Consider the following 22,301-nt stretch of genomic DNA (forward strand, 5'->3'; position numbering starts at 1 on the left):
GTGCTGCCATAGATCCTTGTCCAGCATTCATTTGTGCTTTGAATATAGAACTTTTGCCACCATTCAGGCCAAAATACAGGCTAATCTGACATAGGTAAAGCCCAACAGCAGTCTCTTCAGCTTCATCTTTGTGGCGCTGATCCTCATGAGGTGGCTGAATAGTCGGTGGTCGTTCAAATATAGCGGAACATGTTATTTCGAACACTTCGCTTCATGGCACTAGGCTTGCCATCTTCATATTCTATCCCAGCGGCTCCTCCCCCGCCAGACATCTGCTCTAATTTTTGACGAAGTTCCTCGTCCGCCTGCGAAACAGTCCTGGCCTTTTCTGGCTTCACTTGCTTGCCAGTTTGGAATGTTGAACTATCTTTTGACATGATCTCTGGCTGTTTGCTTGATTCATAATATGTATCTGCTGGTCCCATTAAGCCGACGATCTTTAAGATCAATACCAGTGTCTAGACAAACCATTCTTAGTATCGGATAGCCACTGCGTAGTAAAGGATAGTTGTCTCGATGGAGAATATATCAATCGCATTGGTAGGAACCTCGCAGGATTCTGCAATAGTGAAAGTTTCCACATTTGGCTGATCAGAGCACCAATTTCAGGAATTATCATTGCTATAAATTGTTTTCACGAAATCAATCATTGATGTAATTTGATGTAATAATCTGGATATTGATCACATGATATCAATTTAGATCACGTGCAGATACTCCCCACGACGGGGCCATATCACTCAGGCAACTCTCACCAGCTCCTATCACCCCAACTATCTCCCTCGATCGCTCCATACTCGGCACCATGAGCAATGCACAAGCGTATTACGAGCTTTATCGCGGGAGCAGGTACTGACTGGCTAACGTAATGTGCTCAAACATTCACTAACCCGTTTCCTATTACAGCCTGGGCCTGTCCCTTACCGATACCCTCGATGACTTGATCAATGAAGGCCGAATCGAGCCCCAGCTCGCCATGAAGATTCTTTCCACTTTCGATCGAGTGATTACCGAGGTTCTCGCAGACAAAGTGCGCGCAAGGCTTACTTTCAAGGTAAATATATCCTGCGGAACACCGTATCAGAGAAGTCCCGCCAGCCTCGTCTATCGAATATCAAAGATTAACACGGTTTCTCTCTCCCAACAGGGCCATCTGGATACATATCGCTTCTGCGACGAAGTATGGACATTCCTCATCAAAGACGTCACTTTCAAACTGGACAACCAGACGACTGTGCAAGCAGATAAAGTCAAGATTGTGAGCTGCAACAGCAAGCGCCCCGGCGAGGCATAGTGACCTATCGTTCCCAGACATTCATGGCTCTTTGTGCTTTATTTTGTTCCCTTGGGTCCTTTTTTCCGGACCGGCGTTGCGATAATGTCAGCATCGGGTTGACTGGGGCATGGATTTCTTGATATTAGGGGGTTTTTTATGTGGCGTTGGGGACATAACATTGACTGCATGTGTATTACAAATCTTGCTGTGCAAACGGTGCTTAGAACAAATCGATACCCAAGATGGACGCGGGTTTTTTACAGCATGTTCTGTACGGATAGGAAGTAAAATCTCCTGATATCCAGGTAGTGAGCTTTACTCCCAGGTTGAGTTGCCCCTCTACTCCAAATAGATCAGGTCGAGAGGACATTACCTTACTACATTCAGTAAAGTGATCATGCGGAGGCGGGGCGGAAGCCCTCCCGCGTCCCGTCATCTCTTATCGCGCCTCATTCGCGTCACACCTTTGCCCACATTCAATCTGTCCAAGACCAAAGAAGGGTGAAACGAGAATGACACGCGATTTCATCTAGTCTAGTCGCATCTCAACGTCCCTGAACCTCAGACAGGATGCCTCGCACGCTACCATGGCTCACCGGCACAGGAAGCAGCAAAAGCAGCAAGAACCCCACGCCCAAACGAGCGGTAAAAGACAAAAGCGACAAAAACAATGACGGCAATGCGACTCCCAGAGCGAGCGCGCCCGATTCTAGTCCGAAGAAACGAGACTTCTTCAAATCATGTATAGTGTACCAAGGGGAAATGGTACGCATCAAAACTAACAATCTAGTATAGCCCCGACTCCGCCATCATCTCCCATTCACCGCCGTCCATCTGAAGAGTCCGTTTTCCTTTACCCTTTCCGCTAGCCAAGCTCAAGGGAACCGTTGTTAATATGGGCGGTCGATTATAATTAGGTTTTTAATCGAGGGTTTGTCGAACGATGACATTTACATCATGGTCGAAGACGAATTCTACGCCGTGGCCCAATCTTTTACGCAGCATCTTCACTATGCGGAATACGCGAAGCGAAAGAAGGAGGTCAAATTACAAAATGCTGCGGCGATCCAGAACCTGGCCAGGCCGACCGATGGGGTAACGCCTGTTAGCGACGTTACCAGACGGAGAGATGCTGCTGATGCACTTTCTGCACGCCAGAAGGCTGGGCTGGAGCAGATACAGAGTAAGCGGCCGCGGGTGGATTCCGAAAAAGAGAATGAAGAGGTTGAGGATGAAATGTGGGCGGGGACATCGCTGCATGGTCTAATGATGAGTCCTAGGAAGACAAGGTCATTAGTAGGTATGCAGGGGATCAAGTCATCGACCAGGGCGGCTGCGGGATTTTCACAGTCATCTAGCACGGGGAGGGATTCAGGAGCAATTAATAGTTCGCCACCAAGGATATATGAAGCAGGCATAAGTCTTGATGTTGACGAAACAGCTTCGGAAGACGATGACCTAGATCTACAACACGAAACACCGAGGCCTACTCAGAAAGCACGTCTCATTAGTTCTGATTCGATGTCGTCGAAATCTCAACATAGCCCTTTGACCCCTACAAAGGACCGGGGGAAAAAAGTGCAGTCTATCAATGCTAGATACAAGACACCAACCGCTACCCAACCCAGGAGGAGATTGCTTTTTGATGATGATTTTGATGAGCTGCCAGAGCTACAACATTCAGACGTACAAGTACAGGGTCGAGTTTCTTCACCGTCTATCAGGAAAGCCCGACAGGAAAACCCACCCCGTGGGAACAATCCGCAGTCGAAGAAATCGCGTCTCAACGAAGTTCCAACTTTCCTGCTTTGAATCCACAGATGGTTTGAGCGAGATGATTTCACAGCCAATCCGGTCCCCCTTGATTCCAATCTGGTGGCACAACTTCTAAAGTTCGGTAAGCCTGACATTCCATGCCGGCTTTGAGCGAACGGCCTCAGTCTTCGTGTTCTGAAACTGGCCGGGCTACTCTGACACTCAGTCTTCGGACATTGTTCTTGATCCGTTGGCGCGTTGAGGGTTCACGCTCCAAGGTCTTGATCATTGCATCCTTCTCGAGGGAAGAGCTGTGGCTATGTAACGTTTGAGCACTGTGAACGGTATTGTCAGAAACAGTCTCCCGAGGTTTGGTGCTAACATGTACTGACTCGTCATCTGGGAAGAACGTCGGCATTTCCTCCTTTCGGAAGTTTGTTGGGGGCCCCTGAACCCGTTGTCAGTTGCATTTTCCAGGTCAAATCTTAGTTTCAAGACCTTTACTTACAATTTCCAATGCCTTGTGATGCGAGTCACGCTGGAATGGGGCCTTGACCAGTCGACCAATTTGCCGGAAGCACTCCATAATTTCAAGGCTGGGGATTTCGGAAGGAAGAAAATTCGTAGTCAATTAGGTCGAATCGAATTGAGATGCAATATGCGCTGATCGACCACTATCTACCGCAGGATCGAAACAAGCAAAGGACTAAAAACCGGTATCGTAAAAGACAAAAGGGAGTGGACGCTTTCTGCAAGATATTCTATGGAAATGAAGGACGCGGTCAGAATGAAAGAGAGACGATGGCCCGAAAGAAAGGTACTAAAAACAGAACGAAAGACAGACTGGCGGATGTTCTATGACATCGGAGACACTGGCCGGAGAAGAAAAAGACAAACCTTTTGACACAATGGAGGGAGGCAGGACGATGATATATACCGAGATTCTTCGAAAGAAAAAAAAACTTCGCCAGCCAGCTAGATGAATTAACGGTTTCGCCCGTGCAAAATGCAGACTTAACCCGATCGGCACATTCTGTGGCATGAAGCCAACAGTGACAGCCTTATGTTCCTTTCGTACCGCGTTATGTGACACATTCCTTTGGCAGTTATCCCCTCGCAGCAGAAAAAAGCGGGTATCTCTCTCAGGGCTCAAGATGACTTGGCCGAATGAAATGGCGTGAATGGTTTTTCCCTTTTTTCGAAAATTAAGATTATACTATTATTTTCTTTTTTTGGTCCTCATCCCCCTTCTTGCCTCATTTAACCGTTTAATACAGTAACATGCATGCAAGAAATGCTGGCGTAACACTTGTCTGAGGCAGGCAAGAGCCTATCGACGACGGCGCATACATAATAGCAAGGCGTCTAAAGATCGTAATCCAAGTCTCCTATCTAGCATATCCATTGGTGCGCAGCCCACGTCGATTTCTCCAGCAACCTGTAACTACGGCAGCGCCTAAGCTGTACGATGAATTGTTTTATTATTTTTTTTTTATCTTTCTTTTCTTTTTCGGTTCCATGCATGTTCCCATGAAACTTTAGTGAGTTGGCCTCAGGGTCCAGAATAGTCTCGGGAGGCGGCAGTGCACCAGTAAAGACTAACTCTTGGGGCGCGCGCGCGTAATCGCTTACATCTGGCATTCCACTGGAAAGACTGATCAATCCAATCAATAATTCCCATTGTTTCCCAACCGCCATATCACAGATCGCGACGAAATAGAATTTAACCAAAAAATAAACAGACCCAACAAACTTCCGATATCCATAAACCCACTTGAGCACATGAAATCGAAACGCTAATCAAAGAAAGGGCATTTTGGTTCCATGGAACATTCCACATAGTGTATGCGGAGTACAGGACTAACAACTATTTTCATAGAATTCAATCAAAGATCAAATGGAACCACCCCAGTCATATTTCAAACACGGCCAGTCAGCAATCTTATTACAAGGAACTAAAGAAAAAAAGGGGAAAAGAAATAAAAAGGGAAAGGGAATAGATAGCACTCCGAGACCCGAGAGTCCATCCTCCATTCCCCAATTAAACACGATATTATTGCATTCCACGGCCCCCAAGTCCGAGCAAGAGATGTCCTCAGCCCGGAATTTGTTCTCCCTTGCGTCAGGAAACACCTAGCTGACTTCACGCATTCCCAGTGGCTAAATATTACGCGCAAAAAAAAAGGACGGCAGATTCGTGTGTCCCTCCCTTTCCCAGCTATCGTTCCCGGTCTAGTTGCGCTTTCTTTCTTGACTTTCGAAGTCACTCCCCCTATTCCACTCCGCACGGAGAATTCATCGAAAGAAAGAAAACAGAAAGGGGACGGATAGATGAGGGGGCATTGAAATGGGGTCTGGGGGGGGAAGCGGGCGGGAGATCAGTGGATCGGTCACCGCATACCCACTTACTTCACTTTCTCACATCTTCGCTACTCCCTTTTGCCCCGTTTGCGCCCCATTTCGGAAAAGAAAAGGGAAAAGCCTAAGATGGAGGCGAGGGTTAGGTATGTTGGGGCCCTGGAATGACTGGTCGAAATCCGATTTATTGGCGGTGTAGATTAGCTGAGAGTTACCTATTCCGGAGGATGTGGTTTCTGTGGATTCGGATGCCTAGATACAGCAGTATCTGCCTTGTACTCCGTGGAGAAGAATAGGGGAAATGATGAGGTGAGTGGCATGATGATTGGGTCGGGGCCATGTTATCTACGATTCATGATATGTCTGGCTGCGCTGAACTGATCAATGTATGGATCGTCGATACATACCCCATCGGCCGAAAACTATGATAGAGATTAGAGAACCCATCCATTGACTTAGGCGAAGTGATCTTCCGATCCAGTTGATGCCTTCGCTATTCGTATGACTTTATTAATCCTCTCAAGAATGATTTTCATAACATGGGCGTTATGGGGCCCCAATGAACGTACACTCGTTTCTTTGAGGATCTTGTGTTTTACCCCGGGGCGTCTGTTATAGGGTGGACTGCGTAATCGGGTCTCCATACGTTATTCTTTCTTTAGTAATGACATATGTGTTAGATACATAAAGAGTAATCGGTACATGAATAGAAGTTATTCAGGGGATCTAGAAGCGACTGCATCTTGATTATGGTACATATGTGGCCTTCATACGGAGGCGTCGAAAATAGAAATGCAAGCGGAAGCAGGCCAAGCGTCGATCTAGAACGGTCTTGTTGGTCGGGTGTGAGATCAGATCTGGCCTGGACGGTATTCACATCAATGATGTGTAAAAGTACCATTTGGGTTTGGGTAAACGAGTAGGAGTACGCCGTACCTATTTTAAATTTATGCGAATGGATATTCAAACAGAGATCTCGTCCCAGGGAGGAAGTTAGAAAAACTAAATGCAAAAAGATATGTGCTTCCAACGAGAATCGAACTCGTGCTTGCGGATTGCAACTCCTTTAGCTAGGAATTGTCATATCGCTATGAGACCGCCGTCCTAACCACTAGACTATGGAAACTAGTTGTTGAAGATCGCACCTAATTTATGTATAATAGGCAAATAGATTAATAAATCTTACTCTTGCCTAGTTTTGTTGTCAAGTAATTGTGTGCGACTTAGCCTACATATATAGTCATGCTTGGATATATGAGTTTTTAAGTGATACTTACGTGTATTGGTTATTGTTTAGGGTTGCTCGTGTTGTCCTTGTCGGCTTTTTGGGTTGCTCTATATTCTCCACTGCGAAAAAATATATTCTTGGGTACATGTTGCGAGCTTGGGGGGATCGGCAATCATATTCATCATTCAGAATCAACCGAATGTGTGGGTATCCATGACAGTGGGGCAAGTAGCTGTTTGTCTATAGATTATAACCACTAGAAAAAGGGAGCGAGGAGGTATTAGGTTTCCCCCATATATCTCCAGGGACCTGCTCCTAAGCAATCGTACCCTAGTTCGCGTTGATCATTTTAGTCTATCCTGCTATATATGATCGTTGACATTCATTAATCATTGCAACTAAAAGAGATCCACTTTATTTAGGGTAAGCTTTGATATGGTGGCTCTTGAGCTTGACAAATTGCTCAAATCCGAATCGACTGAGAGTTACGCCCCGTCCGGAATTCTTCCAGCCGGTCCATGCGAGATCCTGAAACAGTCAGCATCATTTTAGGTCCACCAAGGCAATCAGATATTGGTCCATATTAGAACTCACCGGACTAGGATAGTCAGATCGGTTAATGAAGACAGTTCCCGCCTCCACCTGCTCAACTAGTTCCTCAGCCCTAGCCACATCCTTGGTCCAGACACTGGCAGTCAGTCCAAACTCGCTGTTGTTCATCAGCCTAATAGCTTCCTCGTCGCTGTTGACCTTCATAACAGGAATGACAGGTCCAAAGGTCTCCTCCGTCATAACAACCATGTCATGGTTCACGCCCGTCAGAAGCGTAGGCTTGACGTAGTTTCCACCCGTAGGAGGGTTTTCAAATGTCTCATTTGCTGGAGTTTCATCCTTGGCACCCTTCTGGACCGCATCGGCGATATGGGACTGAATCGTGTCCCTCGCACGCTTTGAAATTACAGGTCCGATCTGCGTTTGCTTGTCAAACGGATCTCCGACACGATACTTGCCTAGGACCTTCTTGACTTCCTCAACGAAGGTATCGTAGATATTCTTGTGCACGTAGACCCTCTCGATCGCACAGCAGCTTTGTCCACTGTTGAAGATAGCTCCGTCAACGACCTCCTCCGCGGCCCACGCCGCATCCACATCGTCCCGAACATAAGCTGGGTCTTTGCCACCGAGCTCCAGCCCAACATTGACAATGCGGTCTGACGCGGCCCTTTGAACGGCCAAGCCACCAGCCACGGAGCCGGTGAAACATATGTGGTCAACCAAAGGTGACCGGACAATAGTTTCAAGTAATGTAGGGGATCCACAGTGGAAATATTGGATGACGTTTTGAGGCAGCCCGGCCTCGGTGAAGGCAGTGGCAAATTGCTCTACTATGGTCGGAGTTTGAGGGGAGGGTTTCAAAATGACAGCATTTCCGGCCAGAATAGCAGGGATCAAACTGTTGACAAGGATCAAATAGGGGTACTATTCCATGGAAAGTCAAACGTTAGTATATTTCCCCTGCGAGTAACTCAAACCAAAGTGTAATGCTAACGTACGTTCCAGGCAAATATGATAAAGGCCACACCAACGGGCTTCCGCTTGATATAGCGCCTGAAGCCCTTCTCCTCTTCACCGGGGACAACGCCCTCGTCACCCAGGACCGAGTCACTGATCTTGGTCAGGTAGCGACTGCGCTTGATAGCTGTCATTACCTCCACACCGGTATATGCGATCGGGCGACCCATCTGCTCGGTTAGCTCGCGCGCAAGCTCATCTTTCTTTTTCTCGAGGATGTCCAATGCACGAGTGACAATCTCTTGACGCTGTTTGAGAGAGGTAGACTGAGAGAATGATCGGAAGGCCTCCTGCGCGACCTCCGGGATCCGTTGTAGGTCCTCGGAGGTGACGCCCGTCCGAGTGACAACTGGCTGATTCGTGGAGGGCGAGATGGTCGTGATGGTTTCGAGAGACATATTGAAGCTGTCCGTTCGTAACCTCTAGATCAAGACGAAGCAATGAACCTTAATCTGGGGAATTGTCCCGGGCATGTATTAAAGAACAGCCTGATAAGTTGGAGGGGTATCTACGTCACGTTATCGGTTGGAGCTTCCCCGCTGTGGCGGCGCCCACTATACTATGCCCTAAACAGTAACCTATTGGTGTGCAGCTCTTAGAGGTACTACTCTCCTGATCACGTATACTTAGGAAGCAAAGACAATAGAAGTGTAGAGTAAAGATATACATAATGACAGGTGTTTCAGAACTTGGAGGTCTAGATAAGCAAGCATGAAGTCTATGCCAAAACCCCTCATCCGCCACTAAAGATCCCGCACCAGGCGTGCTCCTGCCCAGGTATAAGGATAGTTGTGCTGGTACCAATTGACGCTAGAGATTATGTTAGCATTGTATAGTGTCTGGGACTCTATAATGATAAACTTACAAAGTGGTACGTCCAGCAACGCGGGGATGAGTAGCCCAGGATCCACCCAGGATGATGTTGTGTTTACCGTCGAAGAAATCGGCTGAGAGGTATTAGTATCTGATGATCAACTCCCGGAGGGTGCCCGACTATGAGACTGATACTTACAAGTGTATCCTGGGTAGATCTCCATGGCTTCAAAGCCATTGTGAGGCGCTAATGGCGTGCTAGTCCACTCCCATGCGCCTCCCAGTTCACCCTGACCGGCGAGTCGATCGCCGTTCTGGATAACTGGGATAGGGTGCCAGTGCTTGAGCCCGACGTTGAGTCCGTCGAGATCTAGGAACACTGGCAAGGCGTCTCGAGAAGGGTATTGTACAGGCTGGTGGTCCGGCATACGAGGCTTGCTGGGGTTGTTGATCTTTGAGTAACCGTTTCCGTTTACCCCATTAAGATCGCCGGTCGCACTGAAAGCAGTTAGTCCAGCTTACTCTCCAGGATGTAGCGTTCTATTGAAGTTGCACTAACCTATGGCCGTTGGGCTCCCCATTATGCTTCACAACGCTTCTCTCCTTTAATAGCACTGAGTGCAGATAGATACTCTTTGTCTCTTCAAAGGTCGGAATCCTGCAACCCGCCCATTCGGCATATTCGGCCAATTCATCATATGACGCCATCACAGGCCAGTCTTGGGCAAATTCAAGCGGAACTGGGCCAAAAACAGTACGGACAGCGAAATTGGATATAAAGTCCTTCGTAGCCCCAACACTGCTTCCGTTGACGGCCCTAGGTATGGTGTAGTCTTCATTCGAATGGGTTAGGACCCATGACGCTGGCCTTCTGCGCGATTGATTCGATTGCAAGTACTTGGCGTATTCGCCATTGGTGATGGGCCTGCCCTGTGCCTCAAATGCCGGAACAGTCACTGTTCTCGCAGGTTTCTCATTGTCCCATCCATAGGTCGTTGGGGGTACGTCATTGGTATCAGCACCATCGAGGCCAATAGTAAGTGTTTGCTCAGGAACGGAGAACCACTCATTTGACTTCATGCTTTCCCGAGCATCTTGGTATATTTTCTCAAAGTTCGGCCGTTCAGCGCCGGGTGGAGGAAGTATCTTTTCGCTCTGGATCAACATATACAGGAATGTCTCGAGGTGCATCACCTCGTGCTCAAATCCGATCCAAAGCGCTTCGCCCAAAATTCTGTTTTCTGCAAGGTCCTCGGTTTGGTAGATGGATCTAACTCTGCTTCTGACTCGCTCTTGATAGTCTAGAATGTCATCAAGAGCTGGCCACTCGTCTGGGATCTCGCTATGAGAGTGGCACTTGTTGGGGTCATCTACGTCAGGATCAATCCCACGTTCGAAAATTAGTTTATAGGACTTCGGCTCCGTTAGTTTTCCGTGTAGGGCTCGAGCCAGATGGATGTCTGCTCGCATAATTAGCATCAGGCTATGAGTTGAGAGTAAGCCATGTAGACTGACCCAAGAATGTAGGAATATGTCCCAGATAGAAGATTAAAGAGTTCCGTAGCTTGATCGGCTTTGACAGAAGCTCCTCACGAGGGACCATGGCCTTGGTAGCAGTATCCCACGCTGTCCACAGAGACTGCCATTCTTCAAAACTGGGTATAGGATGAGCTGCATATCGAGAAGGAGATGTTGGGAGGTTGAGAGTAGCAGATGTCAGGATATGGAGATCTATTTTGCAACAAGCCAGAGTCAGTACATGCGTCCATTGAAATGAGGCTGTCATTTGCTACTCACGGTAATTGTCAGACCCATTGCCAAGTTCCGTCGTCTGGATTAACTTGGCATCACGCCATAGTTGATCGCGTTCCTCAGGTCCATACTTGTACGCCTCTTCAAAGAAAAGTTTCTCACCCTTCTGAAGAAGAACCCCGTTGATAATGACGTCCTTCTTAGGTGAGTAGGCTGCCCAGTGTCGTCCCTCCACGGTATCGTAGTCTGTCACTACTTCCCACTCATCGGGTTTGAAGGCTTCGTATCCGAGAACGACGTTTGCATGCACTAGTCCGTTCTCATAGAACAGCCGTGTAACACCTTTCGAATCATTGTATGCCCTGTATACTTTGCCCGGGTCCTTGCAGCCGTCCAAACCGATGATCATCATATCAGATGGACCAAGAAGGCTAGCATACTGCGAGAGAAATTTGGCTGCACTGGGAGGGTCAAAGTTCCCTAAAGAGGAACCCATAGACATGATCACCGTGGGCCGCTCCCTGTTTTCGGGGCTGTTAAGCCAAGTGACGGCGTCATCGTAAGTTCCATGGAGACCATGGAGGCCAACGTGCTTGTAGTCGTCAATGGACACTTCCGCGAATGTGCGCTGCAGTTCTGATAGGGACAGATCCAGAGCAGAATAATCCACGCGCTTTCCTACGCGCTCAAATTCCCGTAGCAGAATCTCAATCTTCCGAAGATTCCTGAAAGGCGGTTAAAACCGGCGAACATTATTGATACGCTACGCAGCCTGAAAGGTTACGGTTTGATTTGGAAGGATGACGCACCCACTACCTAACTCAAGCAATTGCGCATTGTCTGGAATCCGTTCAACTATCCTCCTGGAATTTATCTCCAAGACCTCAATCTCCGCATTCGTTAGATAATACTCCTCCACATAGGTGATTTGCTCAAAAAGCTTGAGGCCATTGGCATCGTAGAGAAGCATCGTTGGCATTGACTTCCTGACGCCGGTGGGAGGGCTAATGCCCTTATGGATCTCATTTACGAGAGAGAACTCCACGTCATTCTGAAAAATATTGACAATGTCAACGGTCTTAGGAGAGAGAGCCAATGGAGACATTTTGATCAAATCTCCAAGAACCACAAAGAAAATCCAGGAAATACTGCAAGCTTAATAGAGTACCTTAACCGCGGGGGTTATAGTCAGGCGAACCGGGTGGTTTATATGGTAGCCAAGGGCAAAGAATATGCTCTGGGAAGGCAGATCAATGAGGGGTAAATGAGGAGTACAGATGGTCCCCTGCAGATGGTATGACACACGCAGAAATTAATAGAAAATACAGAAGAGGAAGGAAGAATTGAATCTCGTATGTTGAAACCGGTTTGTTTGGAATGTTGCGGAAGAGAGAGGCAACTTTATAAAGCATGGGTGTAGTCTAGCCCTCGGACTTCCCAGCTCCACGGGTTGAGCTGTTCCTGAATAATCCATGCTGATTCTGTATTCCTTATTGCAAACACCCCACCGACAAGAACTAGTCCAGTTTCGGATATCAGATTGGGATGATGTGTGGAAGGTTTGACGGGTGCGCTCTGACATCAAAGCAGATCGATCCGATTTGAGATTTGCAAGGGCAATGCAGGTCAGCCACAGCTAGAATAACACAGGCTATCCTGTAAGGGCCAGAGTTCTGGCCCACCTCCAAAATTGGACACCAAATGTTGCACCAATGTGTGTCACGCATCCCATGGTCACTGAGACTGATATCCAACCATACGAGGAACATCACCCACGGCTGGTGGAGTAATGCGAGATGACGTTGTGTTTGCATCGTCGGTTTGCAGTGTTTGTCCCTGATTTGCAGCATTTGCAGTGCCCCACTTGTGGGGTCTTTTTTGTGGTTGTTGTTGTTTGTGAGCTGAAGGGAATTTCCATCAGTTACTTCACGGCATGCTCCAATGCTCCATAGTGAATACGACTCAGCTCCATTCCGCTACTGATCCCAGAAGAATTCACAATTTATCAGTGGTTCATACGTGTGCAATGACCGCCTCTTCCCCCCTGAGCGACTTATGCCCAATCATGAGACTACTCATAGTCTGAAAGTCGCGCGACAACCGCACGTACTAATACTGCTCACGGTCGAATTAGGATAATCCCTGATATTGACCATGCATGGCACTATGATCCCGGCCTTACTAGTATAGACACCCCAGCCCTCCGAGGTTTTGTATCACAAGTTCCCGTCAGCCACCCCTCCCAGGGATAGGAAAGAATCCACGTTCTAGGTGCTGACCCCACCGTGTTGTTCCGATAAGCAAAATATACATACTGCGCACCATACAAATGCCTTGGTAAAACAGACAATGTTGTTGTCATCAGACCTCCGGAGCACATACTCTGGAATGAGCAATGATTGGCTGTTGCCTCTTGACTCAATATACCATTTTGGGGTTTTCTTGTATCTACCCAGTGCCTGAAGTTCGGCAGCTCCCGAAGCCATATCCTTCATAGCATAGAGAACTCTGCGATTTGTACATGCTCTCCTACCTCCACCAGAAGTTTTCTTGAACGGATATCATGGTCACCTATAAGGATGTGCTCCAGCATTGCCCCACATGGTTTCTGATAAACGAAACTTTCCGTGCCGCATGTACACTCAAGCTTCAACTGTCATACCCAGATCATGACTCTGATAGCTATGAACCCAGTGAGGAAGAACGCGATCCTTGTCAAGGTCCGGTGCTGCAAGTCCCTAGACTGCCATTCAAAGTATAGCCTCAGGATGCCTCAAACCTGGTCCCGAAAAGGATACTCGGCAGCGCACTTTGCTCACACAACATCGAGGCATTCTTCCCCCCACCCTCCCCCCCACCCACCAGCGACAGCCTCTTCACAAAATTAAGTTAATTACCAAGGATAGCACAGTACCAGAAGCGCTGCCATGATGACAAGAATCGACAAACAGAGACCTTTGTGACTACACTACCAAGGCCAGGCGAGAGGAGAAAAAAAACCCAAGGATATAGGTAGAAATGATCATCAAATATTCTCTTCCGCACTGCCGTGGTCCCCCTAAGATCTTACTTACGAGACGGAAATATTCGGGCTGGGATATGACATGGCTCACTGCTGCAGAAAACTCTCGCATTCTCCCGCTGCGGGACCTGGTATAGCGCACACGCCTGACTAATGTCTATTAGCCCCTCCACAGAAATGGGGGTCTATCTATATGAAGATGAAGGGTAAATCCATGACCACGAAAGGCTGGTTTCCTCGCTCATAGCTGCCTAGGCTGTTCTTATAACTCAGTGCTGCTACCCTTGCCATGCTAGGGCATATCCTTCTTTTTTCATGTACTAAAACCATCAACTTGATAGCATCCTTGCATAGCAACATAATCCCATAATCAGACATCGCACATCCAATAATACAAAACCAATTAACCTAACACCCCAAGATCGAAAACCGAAACACCCCAAACCCAACTCGCGACTCCCATAGCGCCCACACTCATAATAAACGCCATCAAAACATTAACAGCATTATTGTCCAACAAATCCCTTCCACTCTCAACCTTCCGACTCTCATGTAAGGTCTCAACGCCGCCCTTCTCCCCCTTCCTCTGCTGCACGGACCCAGAAGCAGAAGCAGAAGCACTCGAATACCCCGTAGCACCCCCAGCCCTAAGATGAGGATGAACAAGCACCTTCTTCCCGCCCTCTCCCTCAACAACTTTCCCGGTCCGCTTATCAACAACACTCGCCTGCAATAAGCCCCCCAAAACACTATCCAGAACACTCCCCAACGTGCCCCAGCCCGTAAATGCAAGCGTCCAATACACACGATCTGTAAGACTGGACTCCACACAGAACGGCAAAAGCACAGCGGACGCCAAAGAGACCGTAAATGCACCAAACACGCCGGCCAAAAGACCCGCCGCTGTTACGCCGCCGTTTGTACCCGGTGGAACGACCCGGAGTGTGGGCGAGGTGATCAGGCGGGGCTTGGATTTCGATAGAATGCCCAGTTCGGAGGAGAAGGTGTCGGCTGCTACGGAGGCGTAGTTGCTGTTTTTGTGGTTATCTTCGTTAGCATGTACTGGCCTTCCCATCTTCATCCAGAATCAAATAATGAGAAGAAGGAGGAACATACGCAACTATCCCCACAACCAACAAATCTGCCGCACTCCTACCATTTTCAAAACACTCTGCCGACGACCCCCTCAGAACATAAGTATGGAGGAGAATAAGCACAGTCGCGACGACACTATTCGCCAGAACCTGGATGTGGGTTCTTTGGCCCTCGCCGCCTTCCGATCCGGTCGCGGAGAGGGTTAGTTGAGCTTTGATATCGTGTTTAACCTAGATGGCGACCGGTTGGGTTAGCTGCCTGTACACCTTAATCATTTTGAGAGTTCATGGGGTAGGTCCCATGTTCGCATTCCGACCCCGCGACGTATATGTACCTTTGTGGCTTTTGTGCCGCCGAAATAGAAGACGGCAAGGAGGGCGAAGGGCGTTGACCAGGGGTGGAGCGCGTGGGCGGTTGCTGTTAGAGCTGCTGTTGCGAGGCCAAGGTGAGTGAGAGATTTGCGGGAGTAGGCGCGGTGGACGAGGGCTATTATTGCTGGGATGGCGATTATTGGTTTCATTTTCGTCAACGTGGTTTTGGTTTTCAGTGTTATTGGTGGATGTTGAGCTGGAGGGGTTATAGCATGATCTGTTATCACTGGGTGGTGAAAGGATGAAGGAAAAAGAATTGTATAAGGCTGAGTTGTTGTCTTTGTCAAAATGGAACAATAGCCTACAACTAAAGGTGATTAGCTGAGCTGGGGCGGAGTTAAATAAAACTAGTAGCTGAGCTCCTGGTGGGTCGTGGGTCGGCGTCATCGGCGGATCTCCTGTCCGATCTTCTGCCCTCACGGGTCCGCTTTAAGTCTAGAATGGCTAGCTTTCTCGATATTGTTAATACAATACAGCGAATTTCTATTGCTCGTTATAGAAACTCTGCGTTTAATTATATGCAAGCATCAACGATGTCATCTTCGGCCATCTTACCGAAGTTCCGTAGCTGACTTGTATAGCTGACCTTTGTGGCAGCTACACATGCATACCATCCGGCTTCGTATAAGCATCGCCTGAAGTCTCTGTCATGCCATAATTGACAGAGCTACCAAGTAACCTCTCCCATCTACTGAGAGGCTGGATAGGTGGAAAAAGACGGTTGTGTTCGACGTGAAACTACCAATGACTGGCGCCTCTACGTCTCGACAGATATCTGTCTGTAATAGCCATGTTCAAGTCTCCTTATCCGGTACTGAACCAAGGCTCACAGATGAAACATGGATCTATTCTCATTCGCCTCACAAAACCTCCAAAGCCCAGCTGCAACGGCAGCATCCCTGACACAGCCGAGCTCATCATCGCGGACCGCACGGTTGATGTCTGCATACCGCACTTCAGCCTCTCCGTCGCCTTTTGCATTCCTCGTCGTTCGCTTCCTTTTCCCTACATGTGCATCCGGGTGATACTGCTCCATGATATGCACGTAGAGATCCTTGGACACATTTTCCGCCAACCAGCGCATAATCTCTCGACCCTCGTCTTCCTTGCCAGGCATAACCAAATGTCGTAGTAAGACGCCCTTCTTAGCAAGCCCATCCGACGTAAAACATAAATCACCGACCTGTTCATGCATGGCCTTTATGCTCTCCATCGCCGTCTCAGTGTAATCCTCGGCTTTGAGCAACCGCTTCGACGTACTATTCTTCCACACCTTGAAATCAGGCAAGTAAATATCAACCAGGCCATTAAGTAACTCGAGAGACTCGAGCGAATCAAACGACGACGTATTGTAAATAATAGGAATATTGAGACCCATATCGCGTGCTGTCAGAATCGCGAGCGCAACCTGCGGCACAACATGTTCCGGCGTAACTAGGTTGATATTATGGCAGTTACCAACTTGCTGAAGCTTCATAAACCAATCTGCTAGTTCTTCGGGAGTTAAGTCGAACCCATTTCGTTGGTGGGCGATGTCCTAAGGAGTCTCGATTAGCGTGTTGATCTGAGAAATACAGAACTGTCGCCGGGGAAATAGGTAAGACATACATGATTCTGGCAGAACACACAGCGCAGGTTGCATCCTGAAAAGAAAACGGAGCCACTCCCATTGAATCCCTGAATACATGGTTCCTCTCCACGATGTGGTGCGATCGTGTTGACCTTGACTGTCTCAGCACCGATGAGACATACCCCGGTTTGTTCGTACCGGTTTACTCCGCAACGACGTGGACATAAGTTGCATTCCCGTAGATGTGCATATGCGAGAGAGCGTTTCTTCGAAGCATCTATGGATGTGAGTAGCTGGTAGCGTGGGATATATTCATCGAGCAGAAAGCCGGGTGGAATTCCTATATGCCGTTTCACAACGAGAGGGGCAAAAGACGGTCGTGGACGGAAATGGCGAGATAATAATTGACAAAGAGATCTGCTTAGGCGATTCATAATTCAGCATGAGTTCCGGGGTAATCGCCCATCTCGTTGATTTGCAAAGAGACAAGGTAGGTGGAGGATGAAAGACGGCGAGATCCGAGGGATACATGTGGTGGTCCTTATCGTCGATAAAGAGCTTATCTCAGCAGTGGCGTCATAGTTACTTGGAACAACCTAATCACATTCGATATTATTGGAGCGTTTCTTTTGCTGTCTCATATCTATCCACTAAGGTACTACTACTAGTACTGGCATAATTCAGGTACCAACTTAAACACACCTGGCAAGGTCTGACTAGTGCTGGCCCCAGAAACCGGTACTACACTGTGTATGCACATACTACGGTATTCTCCACATACACGAGCTAATTGACAAAGAAGAGTTGATGCCTCAGGCCCAACGGCATGCTCAGCTCTTGGATAGCTTCACTTATAATGTAGAACAATACACCCCATCACTATGAATTTAGTCTCAAAAGAGCCAGCGTAATATAGAGACACTAAGAGATGATTTTACCGACCCAGCAAAGAGCTCATAAGTATGCCTATTAGCATACCTAAAGCCGAAGTGGCACTCTACTGTCCACACTGACCCTCGCAAAAATGCCACCCAAGCCCAACCCAACCTCAGCACCTATAAAGCCCTAACCACTATCCAAGTCAATACCCACGGCATTCCAAAGCGAGAATTACTCGAAGCACTATTACGACTTGCCCTTACTGCCCGCGATTACAGGGGTAATTTACTACTGATCAATATGGACAGAGTCTGGGACGATTATGAAATGGCTGATCTCACGGAAGTTTGCGGCCGAAGACTGGATGTAGGTATCCGCTTCAACTTTATGACTCCCAAAGGTTATGACTATTTCAATGGCGAGGTGCTGTCAATAAGCTATGCAAGAAGTATCCGCTTGGTCTTTATGAGAAATCGGGAGACATGAGCGAGTCATCATCTTCTGATTAAGTCTAGTAGTACGCTGCTTGGGGCATGGACTTTGTTATGCACTAGTTCTATTGGTGCTTAGGAGATGGTTAGGATAACTGAGTTTTCGGTTTATGTTGTATTTTGTTAGAATATGGAGTTGAAAAAGGGATAATAGTATTTTTAGCGTTGACGATGTGCGCCGTTGACTGTACCAACCATCTAGAGATACATATACAATATGCCAGGTATGTGAGACGCAGCTGGTTCTTGAGATTGCCCCAAAGCAATCAGGAATCTCCACCCTGGAGTGCAGTACCCTCTGGCTACCACAACCCTGACGTTGCGGCAGGGGCACTATATATAGGATATGATTTCGAGGTGCAGGACAATATGTGTGCATTATTAACATGTATTGACTTTTGAAATGTGGGTATATATACTAAAATATACTGCTGTAGAAATCAAGCCGTAATATAAACAGTACAAGGGGCAATAGTGTACAGATCGCATCAACAATAGACGAAAAACCAAATGGCGAACACTATATATTGAAAGTAGTGTATCAAAGGGGCCCTGTCCGTCCCTCGGATGAAGAGCAAACTTGACCAAAATACGTGCCGAGCCAAACTTCGAGATACAACGAACCTGGCGAGAAGCGAAAATATCCAACAAAAGACAAGTCGAGAGACTAACGAAAAAGAAAGGAAGCAGTAATCCAGCCATACACTAGGCTGCCATTTGAACTCCTGAACCCCGAGGCTGACCGGGCCTCTTTCGATTAATAAATGTCATGAGATCGCATCACGTCGTCAAATTTGCCAGCCATGCGGATGGCAGAGATGCAGGTAAAGTGTTATTTGATGACGGTGGTGTTCATAGTGCAAGGCCACTGCCATCACCGGTCCAGCGGTAGAGGGCTAGCACTTCTCGCCTACGCTGCTGCTGTTCACCAAAATCTTCAGGCATGCGCCCACGAACCTGCGCTAAAGCCGAACGCATGACCTTACGGAATGTCCTCTGAGAGATAAAAGTATTAGACATCTATCAATGTGTAGGGGCTAAAGGTAAAACTTACTTGATACTCGGTGTTCAGTGTCACGACGCAAGCCTCGTGTGCACGAACAATCGTTTCGCATGCGCGGACTACACTAGGGCTGACCTCACCCTGAAGCTTATCGGCTGCCAGCAGTAGCAGGAAACTACCCTGCAGTAGATATATTCCGAAAAAAAAGGGCATAAAAGTTATATCTGGATCGTACTCCAATATGTCAGCAGCAGCGTCAGCAGCGCCGACTGCATGACTCATTGCGGCTATGAACGACTCCGAAGAGATCCAGAGATCATGATCCTCAAGCAAATTGATAGGGTCCCATTTCCCGGCCAACAGGACGTGTAGAACGTGCATAATGTGGGTTCCGTAGGCGACTACCATTTTCGTATGCACGATGGACTCGTTCACCCGTGACCCAGCCGTACTAGTCGACCGGCCCGATGGGCTCACATGGTCCAAATGTGATCCTTCAATAGCGGCCTCACTTTCCCCAGCTCCAAGAGCTAAGCTGCTAGTGTAACGAGCCTCGAATTCTTTCAGACTCTGAGCATATGTATCTAGTTGACGGGAAATCTCCAGTACTTGGTGGTCCCAGTCCGCACTATTCCGGAAGACGCGACCAAACCGGGGATGTTCCTTTGCTTGTTGGAGGTCGACAATTTCACCCAAGATTGTCGTCAAGGGTAGGAAGAAACCGAACATGCTGTGTCCCGTACACTCTACCTGGGGGCCTACCTGCCGGTAAGTGGCACCAGCGAAATCGCCAGCCTGCCATAAGTCATCATTCATCGGCTGGAGGAGATTTTCACACTCCTTGTCCAGTAATGTCAGAGGGCGGTTATAGCAGAGCGCTAAGTGGCGATCTGTTGCATAGAGCAGCCACCAAAGACGCCGGCGTTCTTCTCGTTCCTCCTCAGTGACATTGAGAATCGTGCTTCCAGAGCCACCTCCGACTGACGTAACAAGAGGAGGGAGGTTACGTTTTGACATGTCGACATCTGTATCGTCCTCAGGTTCGCCGTCCTGTCTCGGCTGGGACGTATTCGGCGGCAATTCGCGTCCTAACTTCAATTCGCGAGCGAGAGACCATGCTGCTGTCCACCAACGCATGCTAGCTGCCTTATATTCGCTGGCAGAGATTACTGTCGCTAAGTGAACGTACGTAGCCACGTCATCGACGGCACCTGTTGCGCTACTTTGCGCGCCAAGTTGATCCATGGAGACGCCAAAGCCGCCCAGAGCCACACCGTTAATGACCATATTAGCAGCATAGTTGGGAGATGTTTCCCCGGGGGCGGGGCCATGGATCAGCGGCCGGAGTAGGCCAACCGTAAGTTCCAAGAGCTTTTGGCATACTCTGCCTCGAGCCGACGGCGGAGATGTCAGGAACGCCGCGTCACTCGTTTGCGCGGCAACCCATAGCATACTAGCTAATAGGCCAGGACTGCATACCCTTGGCTTTGTGGGATGGAGAAACGACTGTTTTCGGAAAATGTACCCGACCACATATGGAGATTGTGGCGACAGGTGGGAAGGGGAGAAGCTAGTAAAGTAGACATCGAGGAGATCACAGGCCAATGACTGAGGAATGATCGAGGCGATATGAGGGAGGACGGGCTGGAGGACAGGGTACCGCAACGTGCTGGAAAATGGAGGCATGCTAAAGGAAGCAAAATTTGCAGGGGAGGGAGAAGGAAGTGATAGCCATCCTGGCGATTGCGCCGGGGGTGATAAGCCTAGAAAAGGCGCCGGGGGATTTTCTGCAGAGTTCCCGAGTCGGTATTGGTTGATCGATGGGTGATTTGCTTCTGGCGCGTTCATGAGAGAATAAGCGCCGTCATTATAGCCGGAATTCAACCCTTGAGGTGGCAATGCCCCCGACGGAGACCGGGCATTTGCGCCGGATGGATGTAGCATCTGCAATGAACGAAGGTCGGGAACAGACATCTGTGGCCGGTTGGAATCATTTAGAGTGTTGAAGTGGTTCAAGTGCATGGCATCGATTGCACCACCTAAAGATGGCCGAGGGTGTGGGGTCTGTTGTGAGCCCTGCATCCCCGCCATTCCTGACACATCGGAGTGCTGCCCTAATTGCGACTGTCCTGCTGTCGTCAGGTTTCGGGCGGCATCAAAGGTCGGATCGTACCTCCCGCTGATCTCTTGCGTTGATTGACCATCCGAAGGGGTGTGCCGTTTAGCTAACGATGCAGAATCGTTGGATGTATTGCCATTTGACGTCGGTGCGGTGCTATTGTTAGCTACGGCGGCGGCAGCCGCAGCGAGATCCTTTTTAGATGCTTTGCCACGTTTTTTGCGTTCTCGAGCATATTCACAAGTCAGGCCAAATTCTGCCCAAGAATTGTCAGTATCTAAAGCACCGCGCAATGAATAAAGAAATCATTACCAATGCAATGCGCACATGGGTTTTGCCCATCACATTTCGTCCGAAGCTGATTACACTGATCACATGCGCGACTGATTCTTCGGCGGACGGGACCGGAGTTTGAACTTTTGCGGATCGCTGAGCGAGCCTCTGCCAGTTGGTCTCGTTGAGGCAGGTTTCTGAGCCCGGTGGTTGCATTCTGGGTATGCTGGGTGGAGGGTTCGTCGCTGTAAAGCTGCTGGCCATGGGGTTTGGCAATTGAGCTTCTAAGAGGGTTAGGGACTCCGCCGTCAACGGCGCTGGCCCCATTGGCTTCTCGCGACAGCTGCAGTTGCTCCAGCGCGTATTGCGAACCCTCGGCGAGCGTATCCAGCCCGACCGTCTGAGATTGCGCCATTCCGACCGGCTGGGTACCCGAAGAAAAAGGAGAGAAGGAACGCGTGAAATGCTGAATCGAGGTCATCGACATTCTCACCGGACAAGAGAAGCGACCGGTCGATCTACTGGTACATATAGGAACGCGCTTGGACAAGATTGGCGGATGTGGGGAACGGAAATGAAAAAGGGAAAACGGAGGGCCGTTAAGGCCCCAAAATCACGTAAAAGTGGTACTAGCCAGTCAAGTAGATATAGTCTGTCACATCGAATGAGAGCCAACCAGGGAAACAATCTGGAGAGAACGAATAGGTGTAGCGAGTCAAAAAAA

The 22,301-nt window shown here is 48.5% G+C and overlaps 6 protein-coding genes and 1 non-coding gene across 7 annotated transcripts; 2 read left to right on the forward strand and 5 right to left on the reverse strand.

Annotated features, from left to right (window-relative positions):
• The first annotated feature begins 588 nt into the window (after positions 1-588).
• On the forward strand, positions 589-1,406 carry BDV37DRAFT_136317 (transcription initiation factor IIA subunit gamma). Its single transcript, XM_032078782.1, has 3 exons — positions 589-849; positions 907-1,054; positions 1,148-1,406. The coding sequence occupies exons 1-3, from the start codon at positions 806-808 to the stop codon at positions 1,292-1,294; spliced, it is 339 nt and encodes a 112-aa protein (XP_031940834.1). The 5' UTR covers positions 589-805; the 3' UTR covers positions 1,295-1,406.
• A 540-nt stretch (positions 1,407-1,946) lies between these two features.
• Positions 1,947-3,354, forward strand: BDV37DRAFT_136319 (uncharacterized protein). The gene is made up of 2 exons (XM_032078783.1): positions 1,947-2,018; positions 2,072-3,354. The coding sequence occupies exon 2, from the start codon at positions 2,234-2,236 to the stop codon at positions 3,086-3,088; it is 855 nt and encodes a 284-aa protein (XP_031940835.1). The 5' UTR covers positions 1,947-2,018; positions 2,072-2,233; the 3' UTR covers positions 3,089-3,354.
• On the reverse strand, positions 3,213-3,617 carry BDV37DRAFT_272111 (uncharacterized protein; the record flags this gene model as incomplete). The annotated part of the gene is made up of 2 exons (XM_032084818.1): positions 3,213-3,479; positions 3,540-3,617. 2 exons carry the CDS (start codon positions 3,615-3,617, stop codon positions 3,213-3,215), a joined length of 345 nt encoding a protein of 114 aa, XP_031940836.1.
• Positions 3,618-6,410: 2,793 nt separating this feature from the next.
• Positions 6,411-6,515, reverse strand: BDV37DRAFT_t125. Its single transcript has one exon. It is a non-coding gene; the product is annotated as a tRNA-Met (tRNA).
• A 516-nt stretch (positions 6,516-7,031) lies between these two features.
• BDV37DRAFT_272112 (DUF323 domain protein) lies at positions 7,032-11,859 on the reverse strand (the record flags this gene model as incomplete). Its single annotated transcript, XM_032084819.1, has 9 exons — positions 7,032-7,145; positions 7,212-8,096; positions 8,171-8,594; positions 9,055-9,136; positions 9,202-9,500; positions 9,562-10,462; positions 10,518-10,733; positions 10,800-11,479; positions 11,564-11,859. 9 exons carry the CDS (start codon positions 11,857-11,859, stop codon positions 7,032-7,034), a joined length of 3,897 nt encoding a protein of 1,298 aa, XP_031940837.1.
• A 2,320-nt stretch (positions 11,860-14,179) lies between these two features.
• Positions 14,180-17,246, reverse strand: BDV37DRAFT_272113 (integral membrane protein DUF92-domain-containing protein; the record flags this gene model as incomplete). The annotated part of the gene is made up of 5 exons (XM_032084820.1): positions 14,180-14,807; positions 14,893-15,082; positions 15,206-15,366; positions 16,073-16,779; positions 16,851-17,246. 5 exons carry the CDS (start codon positions 17,244-17,246, stop codon positions 14,180-14,182), a joined length of 2,082 nt encoding a protein of 693 aa, XP_031940838.1.
• A 1,304-nt stretch (positions 17,247-18,550) lies between these two features.
• xlnR (putative C6 transcription factor) lies at positions 18,551-22,300 on the reverse strand. Its single transcript, XM_032078785.1, has 3 exons — positions 21,617-22,300; positions 19,237-21,560; positions 18,551-19,178 (listed from the first exon to the last, which is right to left on the reverse strand). The coding sequence occupies exons 1-3, from the start codon at positions 22,062-22,064 to the stop codon at positions 19,035-19,037; spliced, it is 2,916 nt and encodes a 971-aa protein (XP_031940839.1). The 5' UTR covers positions 22,065-22,300; the 3' UTR covers positions 18,551-19,034.
• Position 22,301: the final 1 nt, after the last annotated feature.

This window comes from Aspergillus pseudonomiae (assembly GCF_009193645.1).
Source record: "Aspergillus pseudonomiae strain CBS 119388 unplaced genomic scaffold BDV37scaffold_39, whole genome shotgun sequence".
In the NCBI taxonomy this organism is placed as follows: Eukaryota; Fungi; Ascomycota; class Eurotiomycetes; order Eurotiales; family Aspergillaceae; genus Aspergillus; species Aspergillus pseudonomiae.

Coding starts and splice junctions, on each gene's coding strand:
- xlnR (XM_032078785.1), bottom strand. CDS start 22,064: ATGTCGATGACCTCGATTCAGCATTTCACGCGTTCCTTCTCTCCTTTT. Junction 21,561..21,616: donor CCCATGTGCGCATTGCATTG/GTAATGATTTCT, acceptor ATTCTTGGGCAG/AATTTGGCCTGACTTGTGAA. Junction 19,179..19,236: donor CACTGAACACCGAGTATCAA/GTAAGTTTTACC, acceptor TTTATCTCTCAG/AGGACATTCCGTAAGGTCAT.
- BDV37DRAFT_136319 (XM_032078783.1), top strand. CDS start 2,234: ATGGTCGAAGACGAATTCTACGCCGTGGCCCAATCTTTTACGCAGCAT.
- BDV37DRAFT_136317 (XM_032078782.1), top strand. CDS start 806: ATGAGCAATGCACAAGCGTATTACGAGCTTTATCGCGGGAGCAG. Junction 850..906: donor GAGCTTTATCGCGGGAGCAG/GTACTGACTGGC, acceptor TTCCTATTACAG/CCTGGGCCTGTCCCTTACCG. Junction 1,055..1,147: donor GCGCAAGGCTTACTTTCAAG/GTAAATATATCC, acceptor CTCTCCCAACAG/GGCCATCTGGATACATATCG.